Source organism: Stigmatopora nigra, chromosome 10 (genome assembly GCF_051989575.1).
Source record: "Stigmatopora nigra isolate UIUO_SnigA chromosome 10, RoL_Snig_1.1, whole genome shotgun sequence".
NCBI classification, from domain to species: Eukaryota; Metazoa; Chordata; class Actinopteri; order Syngnathiformes; family Syngnathidae; genus Stigmatopora; species Stigmatopora nigra.
In genome coordinates, this window is record NC_135517.1 from 6822487 (window position 1) to 6843958 (window position 21472).

At 38.2% G+C, this 21472-nt stretch overlaps 2 protein-coding genes and 1 pseudogene across 7 annotated transcripts; 1 reads left to right on the forward strand and 2 right to left on the reverse strand.

Annotated features, from left to right (window-relative positions):
- The first annotated feature begins 987 nt into the window (after positions 1 to 987).
- sys1 (SYS1 golgi trafficking protein) lies at positions 988 to 16166 on the forward strand. 6 transcript variants are annotated; one of them, XR_013327567.1, is made up of 7 exons: positions 993 to 1233; positions 1926 to 2160; positions 2261 to 2328; positions 14828 to 14935; positions 15022 to 15055; positions 15169 to 15230; positions 16056 to 16166. XR_013327567.1 is itself a non-coding variant. In XM_077725894.1 (4 exons), exons 2-4 carry the CDS (start codon positions 1999 to 2001, stop codon positions 7994 to 7996), a joined length of 516 nt encoding a protein of 171 aa, XP_077582020.1. In that variant the 5' UTR covers positions 988 to 1130; positions 1926 to 1998; the 3' UTR covers positions 7997 to 8490. The 6 variants fall into 6 exon arrangements, 5 of the variants coding, with proteins under 5 accessions (XP_077582020.1, XP_077582023.1, XP_077582022.1 ...); XM_077725894.1 differs by lacking the exons at positions 14828 to 14935; positions 15022 to 15055; positions 15169 to 15230; positions 16056 to 16166 and adding an exon at positions 7711 to 8490 and having other exon boundaries at positions 988 to 1130; XM_077725897.1 differs by lacking the exons at positions 15022 to 15055; positions 15169 to 15230; positions 16056 to 16166 and having other exon boundaries at positions 14828 to 14967.
- LOC144202842 (translocon-associated protein subunit alpha-like) lies at positions 10575 to 13911 on the reverse strand. Its single transcript, XM_077725892.1, has 9 exons — positions 13749 to 13911; positions 12849 to 12967; positions 12682 to 12775; positions 12480 to 12607; positions 12245 to 12379; positions 11919 to 11995; positions 11573 to 11651; positions 11332 to 11425; positions 10575 to 11235 (listed from the first exon to the last, which is right to left on the reverse strand). Exons 1-9 carry the CDS (start codon positions 13816 to 13818, stop codon positions 11171 to 11173), a joined length of 861 nt encoding a protein of 286 aa, XP_077582018.1. The 5' UTR covers positions 13819 to 13911; the 3' UTR covers positions 10575 to 11170.
- Positions 16167 to 18917: 2751 nt separating the features above from the next.
- Positions 18918 to 20348, reverse strand: LOC144202682 (ammonium transporter Rh type B pseudogene; annotated as a pseudogene).
- Positions 20349 to 21472: the final 1124 nt, after the last annotated feature.

Below are 21472 nucleotides of genomic sequence, written 5' to 3' on the forward strand. Positions count from 1 at the left end.
TCATCTTATTGCTGATGCAGACATATACAAAGTTCACAAGTCTGCTTTTTGGAACCCTTATTATTGCCAGGAATTATGAAATTGTTGGTAAACCCCAAATTTAAATAGGATGATTGCATAAAAAGACTTACCACAAATGTATGCACCAGTGATGGCTTAGTCCAGATGTTTAGGGTAATTCGACACAAATATTATCTCAACATCTGACGATATTTGTTAGAGTGTGGGTGTGTATCACTTAGAGAGATATGCAGAACCAGCTGTAACTTGTCAGAATATTTGACTGTTGTTAAACCGGTATTTTTTAATTGTCCAGAGAGCCACACACTCTCATTTACATACAGTGAGATCAGGAAACAGTAAATTTGTTCGAAGTAGTATTTTGATAATAGTGCTTCTTGGCTTAACTCAACCAAATTTGACAAAAATAACCCTACTTTCCTCAACCCATTTTTTTATTACTCCGCTTTTTGTCGCAGTGAAAATACTAAAAGGGATAAAAACATGTGATTTTTTTAATGACTACAGGCTACATTGATACAAAAAGGTCACGTAATTGTAAGTGTTCAGTGGACTGGATTCAAGAACAGAACTGGCCCTTACATGGGGCAACCCGTGACCCCTGTGACCCCAATGAGGAGAAGCCATACACAAATAGTTGGATGGTTGGATGAATTTACCATTCATGGCAATTTAATAAAAAATGTGGATCCAGGAAGTGTGCATTCAAGCTTACAAGGAGGAACAATTTAGCCAATTTATTTGTGATTATCATCCCGTTTTATTGAACATTAAACATTTTAAACACACATCTTCACAATGTGATTTTGTCTTTAAAAAAACATCTAAAAAGGATTACATAATATACCCAAAATATCTATATGGTAAAACCAACTGCAATGTTTTTTTAATTGGAGTTTTATTTTTCAAAAGTATTTTTTTTTTAAAAGCTACAAACAATTTATTCTGAAACAACCCCTCTCGAAGTTTTCTTTCCGGTTCAAGTGGGTTTCCGGTTCATCGTTGTGACTCAGTTTGGGTGTTTTGGACTTTGTGGTTGGAACGTTGGCAGGCCTCGTTCACGTTACTAAAAAGTATTTTTTGGGTCTTTTTTCCTTTCTAATCTTCAGGTCTGTAACGCGTGTCTTTGTCTAAGACGTTTCCTCCGTTCTCATATGGCATGATTTCTCCACTAACTTGTCGCTGCGGAACGTGTTGCTGGACGCCTTAAAGGTGATTAAATGGATGTACTCAACCAGCTCCTAATACAATTGGGATTGGATTTCATTACTTTATATTGTATTTCTGTTTGTGTATTGTATCGTATTTGTGTTACTAGCTGCCACAGCAATGGTCGCTTAATGGAAAGATTTAGTTAGCTGTGTTTTGTCGGGACTAACGTGTTTTTGTTTACTCCAAAGAGTTTAGCTGTCCTGTTTTGTCAATGGAGTTTATTTTCAACGTTATCAGTAACTGAACTGTTTTTCAAAATACGACCACCCTACAAACGACTATAAAATAGCTTGGAGAATCAATCGGTGAATCTCCCCCTTTCTTTAATTATAGATTAGGTTATTTGCATATTCGAGTTACAATACGGTGGCCAAGTCCGGTACTCGAGAGTCCTTGACCTAAAGCAAGAAAAAAAAAATCAAATGTGAGCAATTCTGTTGCTGAAACAATACATGTGAAGTGCAACCATTCTTAAAACAAACAAAAAAGCTGAACTAAACGATTGTCCATTGATTTTGATATGATAATGTTTCATCAATCATTTATCGGACCCTAAATCATCAAAAATAATGTGTTTTTCAGTAGTACAAAGATGTGTAAACATGTATTGGTTTTCCGATAATGTTTGTCACGATTTAGAATTGATAGGTAAGAGTTATTCTAAATGATACACATTTTCATCTTTTGTTCAGAACGTGGATGGCATGCCTGCATACAGCTGAGGCCAGCTAAAAGCATCCTTGGGAATTGCACTTTGGGTCCACAATGGGTAGCCACTTCCGGAGCTACATCTGGGACCCCGTTCTCATTGTCTTCCAAATTGTGTTGATGCAATGCATCTACTACAGCTTTCTCGGATTGTGGTTGGCAGGAGTGTACCGTCTAGTGGAAACACGCAGCTCACTGGACCAGATCTTCAGTTATGAAGTGAGTTTCTTTTTTTTCACCTGTCATGCCAAATTGGTTTTAAAAACAATGCTATTGTTTTAAGTGTGCAGGTGTCATTATTTTTGTATCACTTTTTCAGATGCTTAGCTTTGCATCAATTCTGGGAAGGCTCTCAATGACGGCGTTTATTTTGAACTCTCTTACCTGGTAAGTATTGATGACAAGATTTACTTCTGCAAACTGTATGTACAGCTCATTTTGATAATTTTTTTTTTTTTTATGTCAATTGTTCATACAATTTAGTACTAGATTTTACAAAGCATCAAACCTTGAAATTTTACTTTAATTTAACATGTAAAGAGGTCCTAGCATTGTTTCACTTTTTAGCATCAAGAGTCAACTTATAAATACACATAACTACAATTTCTGTACATGTGTCTGCATCACTTTTACATACAGTACATTACACTCATAACCTCAATTGTCTTTATACTCTAATACATCCCAAAAGTTTAATAATTTAATCTGAAGATTGATAAAGATGTTACATACTTTCATTTCTTATCTGGTTTCAAACACAACAAGTGTTTTGGGTCTGTTCCAAAACCGTTCTACAAGTTAACGGCTCATTACTGAAATACTACATCCAGCCATCCTTTTTCATTGCATGACCCTCGTTTGGGCTGGATGTGAGCTTGAGCACATACAAAATTGTACTTTTGCGTTTTGGTTCTAAAATCCTAATGAATGTAATATTACTGCAGCGCTCTTGGCTTGTGGTTCTTCGTCCGTCGAGGGAAGCAGTGCCTGGACTTCACCGTCACGGTGCACTTTTTCCATTTGATAGGGTGCTGGATCTATAATTCTCAATTTCCCTCCACCCTTGCTTGGTGGCTCGTCAACTTGGCCTGCATGGCTTTGATGGCGGTCATCGGAGAGTACTTGTGCATGCGGACTGAGCTCAGGGCCATCCCGGTCAATTCCGGACCCAAGTCTAATCTTTGAATCGTTTTCCCGGCACTCTGCCGAAAATGGACAGTTAAGAGACGACTTGGGAGAAGTCTTCTCACAGCAGGATTATCATGCTCTGCTTAAAGAAATCAAACGTGGCACATAAATTGGATTGTCTTTGTGTATCGCTTCTACATCGGATGGAGCGGCTTATTTATTAGTGACTCCCCTTTAAGCTATGGACAGTTTTATCTGAGCAGACCGTTAAGTAACTCAATCATCATTGTGGATGTTGACCTTGATGTGAACAGCTTCCTTTCATTTTCTTTGTTTGGCCATTTTTCTTTTTGAGAGAAAGTTTGAACCCACTTGCAGTTAAATATGATTATATGACTGCAAACTGGTTTGGTTTAAAAACAAACATTGGAACAAAAAAAAAGCATTTTGTCTTCTAGAGACCTGTCTCATTAAATTCACATTTTTATCATTTGAAACTTGGAACTTTATTTGGTAGAAAAATAATTCAATTCTGCATAGATTGTGCTGCTTTTAGTACCTATGAACCAAAGTGTACGTGGAAAGGCTTCAATTTTCCACCTGAGGTCAAATACTGCATTACCTTGGGGTTTTTTTGGGTCTTTTTTTGCAAATGTCTTCTTAGCATTATACACTGCAAGTGTATGTTTCACTCTTCTTTGTCATTATCTATTCTGACAACATGAAGGCCTCTTTGGGAGGGCTTGTCAGCCCACCAGCTGTCTTCTGACAGCATGATGTCTCTGTTCCAGAAAATTCTGTCACTCTTTGAGGAGCTGCAATATAAAAAAAAAAAAAAACTTTTATGTTTAAGGGGGCAAATGGATGGTGAACAGTTTTAGCATTCTTATTTTGAGCGCCTAAAACCATGTCATATTAACTATTTAAGTTCCTCCACATGATGTTAGTGAAGCCGTGACATTACAAAAACTAAATCATGCCATGAAGTTGAAGGAATTAATTTATAGATTACAAGAATTCAACTGCATTAAAATGGGGCAATGGACCCCTCCCATCCGTTGCAAGTGATTTTCCACAAATAAATGTCAGAATACCTTCCAATCTTCTTCTGTATATTTTGTCGTCATGAGGGTCACGGGCATCAGAAAATCAATATCATGTAACCATGCCAGGTCAATCACTGCTGGTGGTCTCTTACTCTTTTCCCACTTTATCATTGTTTTTCCCTATAAGTGAAAGGAATACTCCTGAATAGAAAAAGAAATATCAAACAACTTCTGCCACCAATGTGTTATGCCTTCATGCTCAATTAATTAATTTTGCACCCCCAACTCTACAGTTTCCCTTTTCAATTGCTACCCTAATGTTTACATGTCAATGTAAAATTCAACAAACATCCTATACGACCATGCGTTTTGATGCAACTCTGATCTATTTGAATATATATTATTCATTCATATTCCCTACTGCCTACCCACACACGGGGTGTGGATGGTGCTGGAACCTATCCCAGCCAATCACAAGCAGCGGGCAGGGGACACTCTGAATTGGTATCCATAGAAAAAGAAAATTGGTGTTGGCGCTTCAGATGCCCAAGCGTATCAATGATTCTCTGGTGAACAGCAAAGTGTAAAGTGAGCTTTCACTCAAGACGTTCCACCCCAGGCTGTGATGCTCCCCCCCCCCCCCCCCCCCCCCCAATGCTTTATCTTCTACCATTACTGCCTTTGCACAAGGTGTCCAGGTGGAGAAAGCAGATGGGGGTGCACGAGCGGGTGGGAAGTTGCTTGTTATAGTCCTCATTACCAACACTTTGCTGGGGGGAAGGCTGAAAGCAGAAACTCAGTTGTAAATGAGTCTTACAGATCATTCTCTACTCTATCTGACCCATTTCCTGTATATCGATTTACGCCTCCATGGTTGCACCACTTTAGGCTTTCTATTACTCCTCTCAAGACATTAAAGACGCAAGCCGTATGTTTTAGTGCTGGTGCTTTATTACAAACACATCACTTCGATATATTGCTTGTATCTTATACAGTTTCTTAAATGTACTTTTCTAGTAGCAAACAAAGACATAGGACTTGGTTTTACATTCGAGGTTTTCCCTAAATTTAAATCATTTTTATGATTAAAAATGCTATATAAGCGTCCTCTGACTAAATCACCTCACATATTGTTCATGCTCGAGGACAACTGGATTTCTCACTACTGATTAAACACAATGGATGACATCATGCTAGCACCTGCATAACATTTGTGAATAAGTAGAAACAACCAGATGGATCATGCCGATAGAGGGGAAGGGAGGGCGCGGGGTGGGCGATGGATGTGAATAAGATTGCCAATGTGCTTAGAATTAGGATATATTTCCATGCAGTCTTGAGATCAAACCAGCACAAATACCATGATTTGAAATTCCGTCGCAACGCAGCCATGCATTTATATGACGAGTAAACAAGAAAAAAATGACAAAGATCTACTCTCAATATAGAAAGCCTATTGACATTTGGGGGGGAAAAAAAGAGCAACACTTTCCCAACATCAGTGAATTTCTGAGACAATTTCTCAGTGTCTGTGAATCTATTCATGCAAATGTCCTAATTCTAACAATGCTTGTGCCGGTTTATTGACCGAATCTTTGAAATAGTTTGAGTTGTTGTGAATCAAAACTGATGTAGGCACTGGTGTAGGTGATAAATATTTGACAGCTTTTCAATGTATATGAAAAACGTGTATTGAACAATGAGTAATCAAGTCAAATATTTCAATGGAGAGACCTATGATTTTATTGTTTTGGTCCCATTTTAAATCTGGCGATTAATGTATTGACGTCGATCGAAAGTACTGCAGCATTTATTCTATATTTTAAAAAAGTATTTGGAAAATACCATTGCATTACAAAAGCAGCGGCTATTGCTTTGAGTATTACGATATAAATTTGACTTGGTCATGTAAAGAGAGAAAGAACAAATACACTTCAAATTAACAAACATGCAGAAAATCAAACAATTTTTGGCATCTTTGGGAAAAAGAAACTTCAACTTATGGATGGATTTAGTGTTATGAAGAGGGAAATTGTAACATCTTGATTGTCATGACTAAAATGTACAAGCGGTTTGACAATGGTGTGATAGATTAAGGCTAATCCTCTTAGAATTTGTAAATTCACGAGATCTAACAAATTTCATTTAAAAATGTTGGAGAAATTAACACTTGTTTGTACTACAATACTACAATAAGATGGTTATCATAGCTACCATCAAGGAGTAAGCAGAGAGAGCAAATGCCACAAGTCTCTTTACCTCACTTGTGTTAATACTATCTTGGTAATATTTTTGTATGATCAGTTATAAAATCTGGTTGTGAGATGTAGAGAACATTCCTTGCTGTCTTAAACTTTGCCAGAACTGCTGCCTTACATTTACACGCCAACACCTAATATTTGTTCCACGCATTGTTGTTCACCATTCATTTTCTGCAACAGTTTAGGTAAAATGATGTTGGAGATTGAAAGTACTTTTAACCTATGTATGTTTTTGGACGGCGACATATTGAGCATACAGTACACTAGGAAGCAATACGCTGAAACCTTTCTTTTAACTTGATAAAACTTAAGACTACACATGGTGTCTTAAAAGTGAATACAGTCATACCTCTACTTACAAATGCCTTTGGGTACAAACTTTTCAGGTTATGACTTTTTTTTAATATGCAAATGAGTGCCTTGAGATACGAAAAAGATCCAAGATACGAAATCCCCCCAAAAATTAAATGCATCCGTTATTTTATTTTGAAAATATTATCACAGATGCATTGATTCTCCCTTTGGAGACCTCGCTACCCTCTACTGGCCTCACACTTCATTGCTCTCTCATATAATGACAAGAAAATAATTCAATTCAATTGTCTGTCTCACAACAACCACTATCCATGTTTCAAGATTCTCACTTACATACTTGTCTTCCTCAGTTAAATGCTCTCCTTGTTAATGATTGCAATTGCCCTTATTAAGCGACTTAAAAACCGTACAAATGCAACGCGACACATATTTGCACACACACAGGGCACGCGTAAAAGTCTAAAATGTAATACAAAGTGGACGGCTTTTGGCCCTGGTAGCTCGGACTTGTACCGCCATCTGGCGGACAAACACGGGTATTAGGTCTCCCATAATAACAGCCACTGAGGGAACTATTTCAGAGTTGCAGGGAACATTTACATATGCTAAGACATTAATAAATCATTTACCAATTAATAAATTTCCTCATTTTTGTGTACTTCCTCAAATCTTCCGAACAAAATTGGGACACTGATTAATTTTAAAGGGTTTTGTTGGTAGTTGTGTGAGGACCGTGGAACGAATGAGAGAATTTACATATAAAGTACTGCTCTACTTACGAAACTTTCAAGTTACGAAAGAACTTCAGGAACCAATTAATTTCGTAAGTAGAAGTACGACTGCATTGCTTTAAAATCTCAATGGGACAACTAAAACTTTTAACATTATTATGGGAAAATGTGTTTTTCTACAATTGATTAACAAAGACAAGCATCCAAAAAAAAATCCTTGGCTTTATCTTGTGCTTGGGAAGATTGATCCTGGTTAAAACCAGCATTACTCTTCCACACCCTCTGCAGCGACCGCTTTTACATGAAGGACCATCTGAGTCCGGTGGTGAGCAACATAGCCGTGAGAGGCAAGGTCAGCGCAGCAACAGGTGTACTCATACTTGGAGATGAACTGGGGCTACACAGGTCAAACAAGCTTCCCTGGAAGCGCATCTTTCTGGAGTCCTGTCTCAGAGTCTCCCAAATGGAGCTGACCTCCTGCTGGCAGTCGGATAGCGCCGTCAGGGCACACGTGTGGAAAGCTTCCCAATGGCTGTGGCAAACAAAAGCATCATCAGATCAGCACTGCCAATAATGCTAACCAGAATTCAACCCTGCCTGCTGTCAGGGATTTATAGATGTGACAGAAATCCATGACTGCGATGGATATGGTGGCCCGCAGTCAATCAAATTGAGTTTTAACTACCATGGCAAGATCATTGGAGAGGAAGAATTTTGCAGATAATATTGCAAGAGAAAATTGTTCAACAGAAGGCTCGCGTGTAAATCGCTGTTTACGAGATTGTGGGGTGCAATAACAGTGACAAAACAGTCCCCGGAATTTCATTACCACTGCAGCGGAGTCATAAATTATTTAGATGAGTGGCTCAGTGTCTCAGCACCATTCATACATATCTGTCTTCTACCTCTCCAGTGATGGACTGTGGTATTTGCTTTCGTCAAGTTTTTTTTTTTTCCCGCACCAACGTTAATCTTACTCAGAAATGAAAAGTGCATCCTCTTCTATTTGAATTCAACACCTGGGCTGTGACAGGAATGATCAATTTTATATGGATATTACTTATCAGTTTGTCAGGCCTGTCATTTAAAGAAAATATATATATATATATATATTAAATATCTTTATATAATAGTAATATAGTTCACAATGGACTGCATTGTATATGTTGCCCCTAATGGTAATAAGTAGTTGTGTATTTAGATGCCATAACTTTTAACATCATTAGAATAGAAATCATATTCAAAATCCATCATTTTGCTCTTGCAGAGATATACATTATTACCATTTCAGAAATATCTAGATACTGTATGTATAGTACTTGATGTTGCGTCACCTGCAAACAGCAGCCACTCCCCTCTCACTGGTCACGTTTTCCTGATAGTTGTCCATGCTCTGCCCCAGTTCCAGGACACAGTCCGAAAAGTCTTTGTAAACGTTCTCACAATTCACATCTGAGGAATCGACCAGCACGGCAGTAGACAGGAGCACTGAAACATGCAAGCAGGCAGCCTTTAAAATTAGTGACGAACAATCTCTCAATAGTCGGAATGCCCTGGTAATCATACAAAAAAAAGGCCAGAAACACCAGGTTTTGGGTACGAATATGTGCTTGCCTTATGTTTGTGTGGGTTCATCTTTTTCAGTAAGATTTCAACCTCTATGTACGACTAGGACAATGACCTGATTTCTCCAGAAATGTCCTGTACATGTTATATTATTAGAAAACTCTAGCCTAAATGAATGTTTGAATGGTCTGCCTCAGGATTTACAGCGACCAGAGAGCATTGTATCTATGAAATGACCCTTAAAATTAAATTTAAAAAATCAAGCCATTGTCTTCTGTCTCATATACTGAGCTGTCATCCAAATATGGTAAAACCACACCCTGGAAAAAAAATAAATAACTTGAAATCGAGCCACAAATGTTTTAGATCAGCTGTGATTGCGGGTTAATTGAGACTGAAAGGATGTGAGTGGGTTTGTGTCCCTCGATTAGAATAGTGTCCATAGTGTGGCTGATTTATTTTGTTCGTCATGTTGCAAATGCTAATAGAAATTGTCATCCCATTAACTTTCTATAGCTCTTGTCCTAGGGCGACCGACTGACTTGGACTAGAGATCGGTACTGCCTGGACTGGTCATCAGATAATTGCACTTATTGACGGATGGCCATTCACAACAATTGACAATGGAAACCAGAACATAGAAAGGAAAAATAATGTACTACATCAGGTAAACTGCAGAACGCCTTCCCATGTAAAAATGATGTAGTAATCCAGAAGACTTCCTGACATTATCATGAAAAGGTTATCCTTTCACACTAATTTCACATCTCCACATCATTCTTTTGAAGAAACATAACGCATTGATTTTGGGCTTCATATAATTCACACTCCCCCCCTTCCTCAAACTTGCCCTTAAGATGACATTTTCAACAAAAAAAAGTGTCATATTAAAAAAAAATAGCAATCTCTAACATTCATGAAGGAAAACTTACAGGGAGCGCTCAATTTCCTAAACGCATTTTTTGCAACCAACCTCGTTCCCATCGATCATGTAACATCATCACTAGGCTTGTACTACACTGATTTGATAGTGTACTCATGGTGGCACGCAGGGCGAATAAAACGACAACGCAGAGGTAGCAGAAGATGTCTTACCTAAGGCAAAGCCGAGGATCCCCCCGATCTTAGTCGATGTGAACAAGCCCATGTCATCCCATTTCCCTCCGAGAGGGAGAGGCGATGGGGATGCGGATAAGAAGAAAAGGCGCCTTTGAGCCAAGTAGCTGCCTATTTTTCATACGTGTCGTGTATCAGTATAAAAAGGGTGGGTAGTAGGGGGGAGTTGGCGGGTAGGAGGGTGGGGGGAATACTCGACGAAGCTCTTCCCTGCTCCGGTCGTCATGACGTTGTCTCCCCCCCGCCGACAAGCGCTGAGCTCATCGCCCCCCTCAGCGCCGGACAGTTTGGTTCCTGCCTCCTCCCTACCGATTCAAGCTTACTGCTGCAACCTTGATCCTTCAAAAATTAGGCATTACGATTCATGATTATGCAGCAATCCTTTGTGTCTGATACGGGGAATGTGTAAATAATAGATCAAGAGTGCCTGCAAAGATAGCGATCTAAATATGACACAACAGGGAAAAATGTTAACATTTCTTTTTTTTTTATTGTTCTCGGAAGATGATAAGCCCCCACTTTCCAGAGGCTGCAGACCCCTCCAAGACATGTCTGTATGCCTTGAGAAAACTGCTTGTTTGAATTGCAGCTGCCATTTAAAATGTTTTTTTTTGTTGTTATATACTCCCCGAAGAAAAAAAAAATCACAATTGCATCCAATTGTATTTTTCCCTGACTCGTTTACACATTACGTTGAAACTAAATTATTATTCTAATGTTAGGGATTTGTGGGGTCCTGTGAAATGGCACAGACAGATCTGGTACACAATTCGTTTATCTCATGAATACTGAATAGCATTCTTACAAAAGATGCATACTCATTTTCTGTGCAGTCTCTCACATTCACACGTCAATCACAAACACTCATACTGTTACAAAAAACGTCAAAATGAACAACAATTCAATCCGGCTAGTGTCAAGGTAGCAGCTCTGAGAGCAGCGGTGACAAACAAACAAACAAAAAAAAACACCAAAAACTGTTTTCCATCAAGCACATGAACCGTGCAAGAAAATGAGGTTTGAAATCCTCTTGGACTTGATGTTGACGGAAGGGAAAGCAGAGGCCTTATTTATTCGCTCCACCTGTCCTCTTTGTTCGTTTCCGTGGTGAATTTTTGGGAGAAGCTTTATCTGTAAGATAAAAAGAAAAGCACAAATTTGGCATTTATTCAGCTACATATACTCAATGTAGAATACACATGGTTGTAGATAAAAAAAAGAATTTACTCATGACATTGAGAGTCTCTTGAGGGATCCAGCTGATGTCCACATCATTCATTCCACCAGTTCCCTTCTCTAACTTAACGGAGATTCTTTTTTTCTAGGAAAAAAAATGGTAAATAAGAATGTGATGATAGTGCAATGGAAGATGAATGAGTAAATGAATGAATGAATGTAGAATGTACAGTGGAAGAGCCACATTTAAAAAGTGATGCATTCATTTCATAGCTGATTTAAAAACACCTACCGTCCGTGACTCAAGGACTTGATACATCGCAAAGAGCATTAGCACCACCAGCCCGCTAAGGAAGATGTACAAAAACACCCTGAAAGATAACATGACATTCTATTACAACACCAGCATTGGTTCGTGCTCATTAGTGTACACTTCCCATTTTTTTCGAGCTAGAGTATTTATTGGTCACTGGTTGATAAATAAGGGTGTTTTTGTCATATGTTTCTGTATATATTTAATAAACAAATTCGAAAAAGAATACAAACAAGCTATACGCCAGATGCCCAAGAGAACCACTCCATTTTAATTGAATTGGAAAAAAATATCAAGAGGATAGGACAGGATAAAAACGTCTTACGTTTCACCGTCCAGCCCTTCTTCTTTCTCAATGATGGTGACTGTCTGGTTGTAAATGGCAGTCTGAAACACATTGCCCTGAAGGAGAATGGCAAACAACCAGGAGAGTCAATGAGAAAAGTACAACAGACAAACAAATCATAATACACACTTAAGACTTACAGGACAAGATGCATATACCATACATTATCTAAACATATCCCCTTATATTTGTTGATACCTGGCAGTATTTTTAGATTTCGAAAAATCTTTGTTAGTTAGACCTTCAAATAAGTTTCTTCAACATGTCATTGATTGGAATGCAAAATATATACTGTAGTATCTTACTTCAACATCATGATAGTTGAGAAGAACAACGAGGCCAAATGGACGACCAGCCATTGGCTCCGCTGGCATGAACGAGTATTCAAAGGATGCCTGTGCACCTGGATGAACCAATGTGCTCAATGGCAAAGCTGTGAACTACACAAACAAATGAAACAAAAAGGGCTCATTATTAGGAATTCAAATCAACCAATCAGGGGTGATGCTTGAAGGTAATTTGTTTCTAGATCTGACTTACATTCTGAATGTAAAACTGGAAGTCTTGTGGGTACCGGAAGGATGCCTCCAAGGACTCCATGATGAAATCCTGACTGCCCTTGTTTGTGAAACCCACCAGGAATCTCACAATTTCATTAGCAGGAAACTCTGAAATATTTGTAAGAACCGAATAAAAATCACAGCATCAAAAGGTAGATTTCCAACACTGAGATCCAACTTACCTTCTCCGGTTGTGAAGACAATAGTTGTGTCGGCATCTGAGTGAGACGTTACCAATCTTTCATCGCCTTCGGAGTCATCGACGTCATCTCCTTCCTAATTTACAATGATTATGATTAGAGACACATTAGGTAAACAAACAGTATGAATTTGGATTTTTGTTACATACCGGACTTTGGATTTGGTCTTCTTCCACTGGCATTTCTTCATCATCTTCTTCCTCCTCCTCATCGACTGATGCATCTGGGTCAATTTCCTCAGCGGAATCGGTGTTGGCGGACACTCTCCCTGCACGACAAAGAGATGAAAGCATTTGAAAAAGGGATCTCATATTTAGCCCAAGGACTCCCCATAAGCACTAGCAAAGTTTATGATTCAATGAATCTGAATCCAAGGCCATTGCGCTAATTGTGCGCACATTGGTGAAAAAGTGTCCTCTTTATGGACTGGAATGAAAACCTGCACCCACTACGGCCCTTTGTGGAATAGTTTTCCCACCGCTAGGTTAGACAGTTCCAGAGTTGGGAGGCAGAATAAATAAATGCTCTGAAAATGAAGAAAATTGGACATGTATCGCTGTCAATGGTAGGCAATAACAAATGGACATTTCTCAAGCGGATTATAGTGGGGCAGCCTGGCCTATGACGTCACACAACCCTAGAACAGCATTTCATTTATGATGACGTGTCCCATCAGACACAAGCAGCGTGTCTTACTTTGTACATTTGCACATCTAAAGTTTAACATATTTTAAAAAGAAAAGGAAATATGCTTACTGGTGAATAAATTCAACTCTAGGTGTCACATTTTCACTTTAACGCGTACACACGGTTGTAATTTCCATTCATTCAAAACGAGTACATACTTGGAAACTTTTTAATTTAGCCAATCGAAGTCCAGGCAGTGATTAAGTTTGACATAATGAAGAAAAATATAAGATCAAGACAGTCGACAGGCTTTGCATCTAATGAGAAATATATGCCACGTCAATGTGTGCGAGTACGATTCTACTTTTCACAGTCCACAAAAAAAGAAATAACACGCAACACGCCATCTGAAAATGACTTACCCGAGGTTATCAAGCCACAAGGGAAAGCAACGAGGAGCAGCAAAAACAGTTTGGATCCAAATGTGAACATTTTAGCAGCGTGTAAGAATCTAGTTGTTACACATCAGCGTTCTGCAAAGAGAAAAGGGAAGCACTATAAAGGGGCGGGGCCAAGAGAGGTCAGCGAAGATGTGGGCGGGGCCAGTGATTTTGAAAAGCAACCAGTGAGAACCAACCAAAAACAAAGAAAACCTGATCAGCTGGAGTGGATGTCAACTTTATGCAACAATAGTAAAAATAACAATGATTCAATGTGACTTACCTGATTAATTGACTTTTTCTGTTTTTTTTCCAAATGTAAGGTAAGTCACATTGGAATGGCTACAATCTTACATACATATTTATATAGGTTCTTTAATATGAATATAAATAGGTTCATTGGTATGTGCTGTCCCTTATTAAAGAAATCAAACTCAGCAGTGTTGTTCAGCATGCTGACCACATATTTGCCTAATTTTAGAATATTTTTTCATACAAAATAGCTTTAACTATGTTTCTCTTGCAGATGGTTCTGCAAAAAAATGATTATTATTTTATTTGGGCCTTTTCTTTTCCCCCAGTCCTCTTCTAGATCTTGTACTTTGAGTGACATTTTTATATCATGGTTATCTCAGTCAGTGGTTTTCTTCAAAGCGCATTTCCTTCCGCAATACACTTTTTTTTTTTGGATGGGGTTCCACCAAAGACAGCAACGTATGCTTATGAATTGATATTCGAAGTGAGAGCTAGTAATTTGTCTACCTGTGATCAGAGAATTATCATCATGGCAACCTGTTTCAATGTGTCTAGCACAGCTGGTAAGTACTGAAATAGATGTTCGATTTTTCAAATATGGATTGCAATGTTTAAGATTGGCACGCATAGAACTGTAAAAATTCTTGATGTGTAGTATTGAGATTAGAGATTACACTGTTGCTAAATTACCATTTTTTAAAGATATTTTTAAAGGAACCAGAGCAAAGCAAAACATTTAGATATATTCACCGATATGTTATCTAATAAATGTAACAATAATAATCAATTTAGGTTTTATTTGTCAGATTGGAACCCTGTTTCTATGCCACCATTATTCTGGGTGACCAGCGGATTACTGGTGCTCTCGTTGTCTTGCAATCTTTTTTTCTGTGTTTCAAAGTCAAGATGTTCAGGTAACTAAATCATTTGACTTCAAATCAGTTGATGAAATGTATTTTTTTGTCATATTTGACCCCCACCACTTTGCATGCTTTATTAGAGAAAAAAACATGTTCATCAAGGGTGAGACAAAGGTAATGAATTTTAACTCCTCGAAAAAAAATCTTGTATTGATTTTTAATACAGAATATCCTTAGCACAGCCAAATGAAAACAAGATTAAATGTCCAATTGTATGTTTTTTTTAGTCAGAGTCCACAACAGATGGAAGATAATCCTGTATATGGAAATGTAAACTGCACACAAACTAGTAAGTGCATTTGGGGAATTGTCTCTTGTATTAAGGAATAGTTTGTCGATTCAGTATTTCATTTGTGCATTTACAGATACAAATGCAATTTCTGAAATCAATCTATCATCACACTTGAAAGACAGCTCGTCATGTCTGAGGAATCAACCAAGCTCAAGTTCTGACTCACAGGTTTATTTGTTTGTAGTCTGTATAATAATTGGATTGTAGAACGTGTTTGCATGTGTCTCTGTGAGAATGGATGTATATGTATGCACGATAACGTATCACCTTTATCATCATTCTTTATCCTGAGACTGGTGAAAGCATGAATGGGATTTACCACTCTTGGGCTTATAGAGTCGAAACAAAAACAGTGCAATACAACTTTGTTAAAGAAACAATGGCAAATAGCTAATCACAAATTGTAAAGAGACTTCACCCTTCTATTTATTATTGCCATTGGACTGCAAGTTAAGAATTTACTGAAAAGACAATGCCTAACATCGCCATTCTGCGTAGAGCACATAATCATGGATACACTTGAAATTGTTCAAAAGCAGCTATGAAAATCGACACACACTGTTTAGAGTTTCTGTGCAATATGTCTCTTGTTCTCGTTTCTCTTTCTGAGACTCACATGATGCCTGTTTCACTTTTTTGGTCCATTAAATAGAGTCCATTGATGGCACATATTGTATGTAGGTAACCAATGCGGGATGATCCAGCATGACAATATCAGAGGCATTCAATTAGCTAAAATAGTCCTGGAATGTAAAAACTCTTCATTGCACACTAAGGCGTGAAGCTATTACACTGAAATCTTATTTCTCTCTTTTTTTCCAGTCAAAAACATCAGGCGATTATGCCAATTTGAGCCTAAAGACCCCTAAGATCAAGTCGGCTTGCAGCTCTCCTCAAATTCAATACTCAACCATGTTTTTGACAGAGGAAATGAGTGGGGAAGTTAAAGGAAGTGTGCATTCGGCTGCAAACGTGTCAGATGTTTATGCTCTTGTGCAAACTAAGCGAGACAAAATTATCGGCGGTGCAGTATCTTATTACGCCAATCATGTCTCAGAAGAGCAGTGACAGGTATGAAAAATCTTCCTTCGATCACTAGGTGGCAGTGTTGGTCATTGTTTTCCTGTAGCCCCTCAGTTAGAAGTGTAATTAACAAAAGCAAGAAAAAAAACATGCACTGATGTATGATTAAGATTACCATATAAGTACACTTCTAACTGAAGGGCTACAATGACAATTATATATATATATATATATATATATATATATATATATATATATATATATATATATATATATATATATATATATATATATATATATATATATATATATATATATATATATATATATATATATATATATATATATATATATATATATATATATATATATATATATATATATATATATATATATATATTATTTTTATTTTTTATCACAGTTTGTGGTCGTAAAACTGCCACTCATAGCTTTCACGTGTGATGAGACTTGTTGATTATTATATGGTTTTAATTTGTTTGATTAGATTTCAATGGGATGAAAGTTGCCAGGTGCTCTATAACCGACTGACAATGTTAATAAAAATATATTAGCTCCATAAAGCCCAAGATCTAAGTAGCCACACTAATTAATATATACTATAAATGTGAGTCATCCATAACACCTGTGATCCTTTAAGAGGTTATTTCATGTCATGAATCATTAGGACCACTATGTTTGTTTATTTATTCCAATTTTTTTAAATGAAGGTAGAGATTCTCCTGACATATTACACAAAACATATTCCTGGTGTTGGTTATGAATATTTATACAATACAATATGTCTTTTGAGATGAACTAATGAGTAATCAGTGCTCATTATTTATCAATGAATCTTATGAAGAGCACAGTGTATATAGGTTAAAATGCATACTGTTTAGAGGCTGTATTGCAAAAAAAAAAGGACCATCAGTAGCCTATTTCTTTTGAGGAAAGGCGACATCTTATCATCTGCTTCTGGAATTTGATAGCATTGGGTAAGATAATAAGGTATGCTTTGGCACTTGACCCAAAACCTGGTTTTAAATGTTAAATAAGTGACAGTGTGAAGCCTGTTGACTCACAACTTAAGTAATTGATTAAATTAGTGGTAGAACAATCAGCAAATCCAATAAAAGCACCAAACAGATATTTTTCTGACTATGGATGCATTCCTGTAAGCCTCACTTGAACATGCAAACTCCACACAGATGGATCGACCTGGATTCGATATATATCAACCAATTTTAGTATATTTAGTACTTTGTGCAACAATTTACAATAGTTTTAAACATTTATGGATTTACTGTATATACCAAGAATAATATCCAAAGTGTAATCAAGACAATAGATTACACATGACACACCTTGTATTTCCCCTTAACACAGTAATATTTTTAGGAATAATCAATATAGATAGGAAAGCAATTATCAGCACTTATTATGATTTCACAACCATGTACGTTTTAAATCATTTTATTTCTATATGTGCACTCTGCACCATGAGACTTTGGGCAGCAGTCGCTGATTGATAAAGAAGCCATGTTATTGGATTTGCGGCCCAAGGTGAAAGAGTTTCAACTTGCATCTCCGGTACAGATTCTCCCATGAGTGGAGAACATCGAGTACTTGTGTACTATGTTCCGCGCTCCTATTTGTGAGGCGACTGCGGCTGCCTGTCCTGCCGGCAATCTCAGAACCACCTGGCCTCAGGGGGACACCAGCGGTAAGGGATGCCGTCAAGCTGAAAGAGTCCAATCGGGCCTTTTTGGCTCCCAGGACTCTGAAGGAAGCTGACGGGTAATTATTGTATGAAGCTAGTAATTTTGCACTACATAACATGTTGAACAACACAATGCAAAAGATTGCAAACAAAGTGAGACATCTTGCGATAGTAAAGATATAATGTGTTATCTTAACACTTTAAAAGAAACCCGTAACTACTGCAAAGTGGGCTGGGTTGGATAGAGCTTCTATGATGATTAGATAAACTATTAGATCAGGGGTCACCTTCCTCTGAGCACCTAATTCTTAGCTACTTAATATTGCAATGGCGGCTTATGTGCGAGAAAATACGGTATATGAACACAATACTTTGGTTCATATTCATATTCAAATTAACATCTGTATTTTTTTATAGAAACTGAGAGAATTAGGTTTTATATCACAATTGGCCAATTTAATATTTTTTAATATGAAATAAATACCACACACATATTGTTTATCATTGTTTGGTTCTGACGCACAAGGAGGGAGACACTATGAGTTCACGCTACGCTTCTTAATACATTTTAAAAGTTCAAATATGGCTTCCCGGTAAAGTGTCGAAACATATGTTATCATCTCACATCGCAGTATGACCTTCCAAAAGCAGATGATAACATTTTTTTGTCATCTGATGATCAATTTTTTGGTGTATATGCTGACAATGATGACTTGGGCCAGGAGGATATGTTGTCTGATGTGTAAGTGTTAAAAAAGGAGAATGCACCGTCAGTCCTTACAAAACAGTTTTTATTGAATAAAAACGATAAATCCCAATCAAAAAGATTGAGAACATACATTCGTGGATCACAAGTTGAATCATTTATACATTTACAGGATATGAACAATAGCAATAAAGCATTGGTTTGACTGCTCAGACATTTAACTTGTCAAAGCTAATTAATTTTTCTGAACATCAACATCTGTGCAGATCATGGCATTCTTGTTAAATTCGACATTAATAAAATCTGATGGCATATCAAAAAACACTTCATCATTGAAACAGTCCTCATCCAAAGGTGAAGCCAAAAATGGAAACTTCAAGACCAAACCAGTCAACAGCCCCCCAATAGTAGATAATGCAATGGTGGAAAAGATGGCTGCCAGTTGGTAGAGCGCCTGCTGTTCTGCCGTACGCCCCAACCCTGGCTTCAACCCAGGGATCAGCCTCTGAAGTTCCAGCAACTTTGGATCTCCCTCAGGTGGAGCGCAGTGGGAAAAGATCTGGTACATGCTGGGCCCGTAGCTTTCTTCGGTGGCGAGCAGGATGGCGCAGATTCCAGCTGTGGATGAAATTAGGCCGGTGAGTCCGTGCAGGTTGTGAATGCCGCATTGGTCCTGGATCTTCATGTGCCGTGCCAGAAAGGGACTCAGATACTTGTATCCGAAGAAGCAAGCAGTGCAGCCAATGATACCCAACGCGTAGGCAGCCGAAGGAGAAATCATCATGTCCACTGACGCCCCGACTGTCACACCACCTGCTAAAGTCACGTTTTGGATGTCAGCCATTGTGAGCTTGCCTCTCTTGTTAAACACTGCTGAGAGTGCAAAGGCGGTGATGGTGGATGAACTCAGACCGATAAATGTGTGCAGAATAGCTCTGTGTTGATCGTCACCTTTGAAGGTGAGCGCAGAGTTGAAGGAAGGCCAAAAGACCCAGAGGAACAAGGTTCCCATTGTAGAGAGGATGTCTGAATGGTAACTTGTGATTTCTTTAGCGTGTCCGGTGCTGAGGGCTGGCCGATACAGAACAAATGTCACGCCAAGACCAAAGTAGCAGGCGAACAAATGAATGAGGATGCTACCACCGGCATCATTTATTCGAATATATTTCAATACAGCCCACTCTGTCACGGCAAACATAGGGATTTCCAGCAAAGCCATCACCAGGAGCTGCACCGGACCGACCTTGCCCAGTACTGCCCCAAAGGAGATGAGCACCACTGCGCACGCAAACTCTGCGTTCAGCAGATTGATCACGCCCAGGTGAATTTTTCCATCGTGGTAGAACTGGAAAAAACCTTGGAAGATGATAGCCCACTGGACCGAAAAGGTGGCTGTGAGAAAGTTGAAGACCAATCCGCTAAAGCCGTAGAATCGGAAGAAGGCCAGCAGGCACCCGAAACCAACGAAAATCATCACTTGGATGTCAGCAAAGAAAGGATAGTCGCGGTACACGCTGTTCTCCATCGGGTTGGTCGCATTATTTTGGAACTTGGCGTTGGCGTCGTCGTCATAAGTGACAAAGAGAGCGTATAAAGTCAGGAGAGCGGCTTGCAACACCAACACCAGCGCTGGTAAACGCACTCGTAAACTTGTTGGTGGATTCATGGCAACATTCACTTGCAAAGGTCTGGTCCAATACTTGGGCTCTTGCGCTAATACCTGCATTTATACTCAATTTTATCAGATAAGATATGCTAATAATGGTTGGTTAAAAGGTGACAGGTTATTCAACTGCACTTTAATCCCCCACAAGCAGAAATGTATTTGTTCTGGCTGTGTCAAGTAAGGTAATAGACAAAATTAAATACTCAGTGTACGGCAATTACATTTTTATTCATATGGCCACTTTTTTTTAGTAATTTATTAGGTAAATGGGTGAATAGTACAGTGCTTTTCACAAAGACAAACACAATGTCAACATATGTAAAAGACTAAGTGTAAACTGTAAAAATCAGATCATCTGATAGTCTGCATTCCCTTAAACATGAAGTGAGGAAAAACAGCATAATAAGGCCAAAATTCATTTTAGAAATAGTAAACTTCACTTAAAAGAAACTGACACTAAAGATGAAAAAGGCCACGTACTGTTGTTTATGGTCACTGTCAGTAATATTGACCATGAGCCTTATCCTTTTAGTATCACTGAAGTTTTTATGACTCATTGCCAACAGGTTGCAAACGGGGCCCTTTGATCATAGGCAACTTGAAAGAATATTTTTGCACATTTTCTCAGACATTACTAAAAAATATTGTATTTCAGTTTTTTTGGTTGCCTTGAAATTGGGGAAAAATGAGTAAGCAAAATCACTGTGAAATGCCAATATTTATTTTGTAAATTGGGTTTCATTAAAGCCAAATGAGGCAGATGGATTTATTTATCTTCTGTACCCACTGTTGATTTACATGTTGCTCACATTTGTACACAATGTGTGGGCAAATATTTCTGCCCAAAGAGCATACTTGAAATTTATACCAGACAAATAGGACAATTCATTGCAAAAGTAATAACTATGATCTCTATTCGTGTAGTTTTGTTAACTCAGAGAGCACAACACTGCAATTTAGTGTCCAATCAGCCAACCATGCATGTTTTTGGAATGTGGGAGGAGATTGGAGTACCCTGAGAAAACCGACGAAAGCCCGGGGAGAACATGCAAACTCCATACAGGTGGACTAACCTGGATTTGAACCCAGGATCCCAGAGCTGTGATTTGTACTTTATTGAATTA

Bases quoted from the DNA above. Each gene is read 5' to 3' on its own strand.
- sys1 (XM_077725894.1), top strand. From the start codon at position 1,999: ATGGGTAGCCACTTCCGGAGCTACATCTGGGACCCCGTTCTCATTGTC. The intron at 2,161-2,260 runs GTGAGTTTCTTT...TCACTTTTTCAG, and splicing joins ACCAGATCTTCAGTTATGAA to ATGCTTAGCTTTGCATCAAT. The intron at 2,329-7,710 runs GTAAGTATTGAT...CACCCTCTGCAG, and splicing joins ATTTTGAACTCTCTTACCTG to CGACCGCTTTTACATGAAGG.
- LOC144202842 (XM_077725892.1), bottom strand. From the start codon at position 13,818: ATGTTCACATTTGGATCCAAACTGTTTTTGCTGCTCCTCGTTGCTTTC. The intron at 11,426-11,572 runs GTAGGTGTTTTT...TTTTTTTCCTAG, and splicing joins AAGTCCTTGAGTCACGGACG to AAAAAAAGAATCTCCGTTAA. The intron at 11,236-11,331 runs GTAAATTCTTTT...TTTATCTTACAG, and splicing joins AGAGACTCTCAATGTCATGA to ATAAAGCTTCTCCCAAAAAT.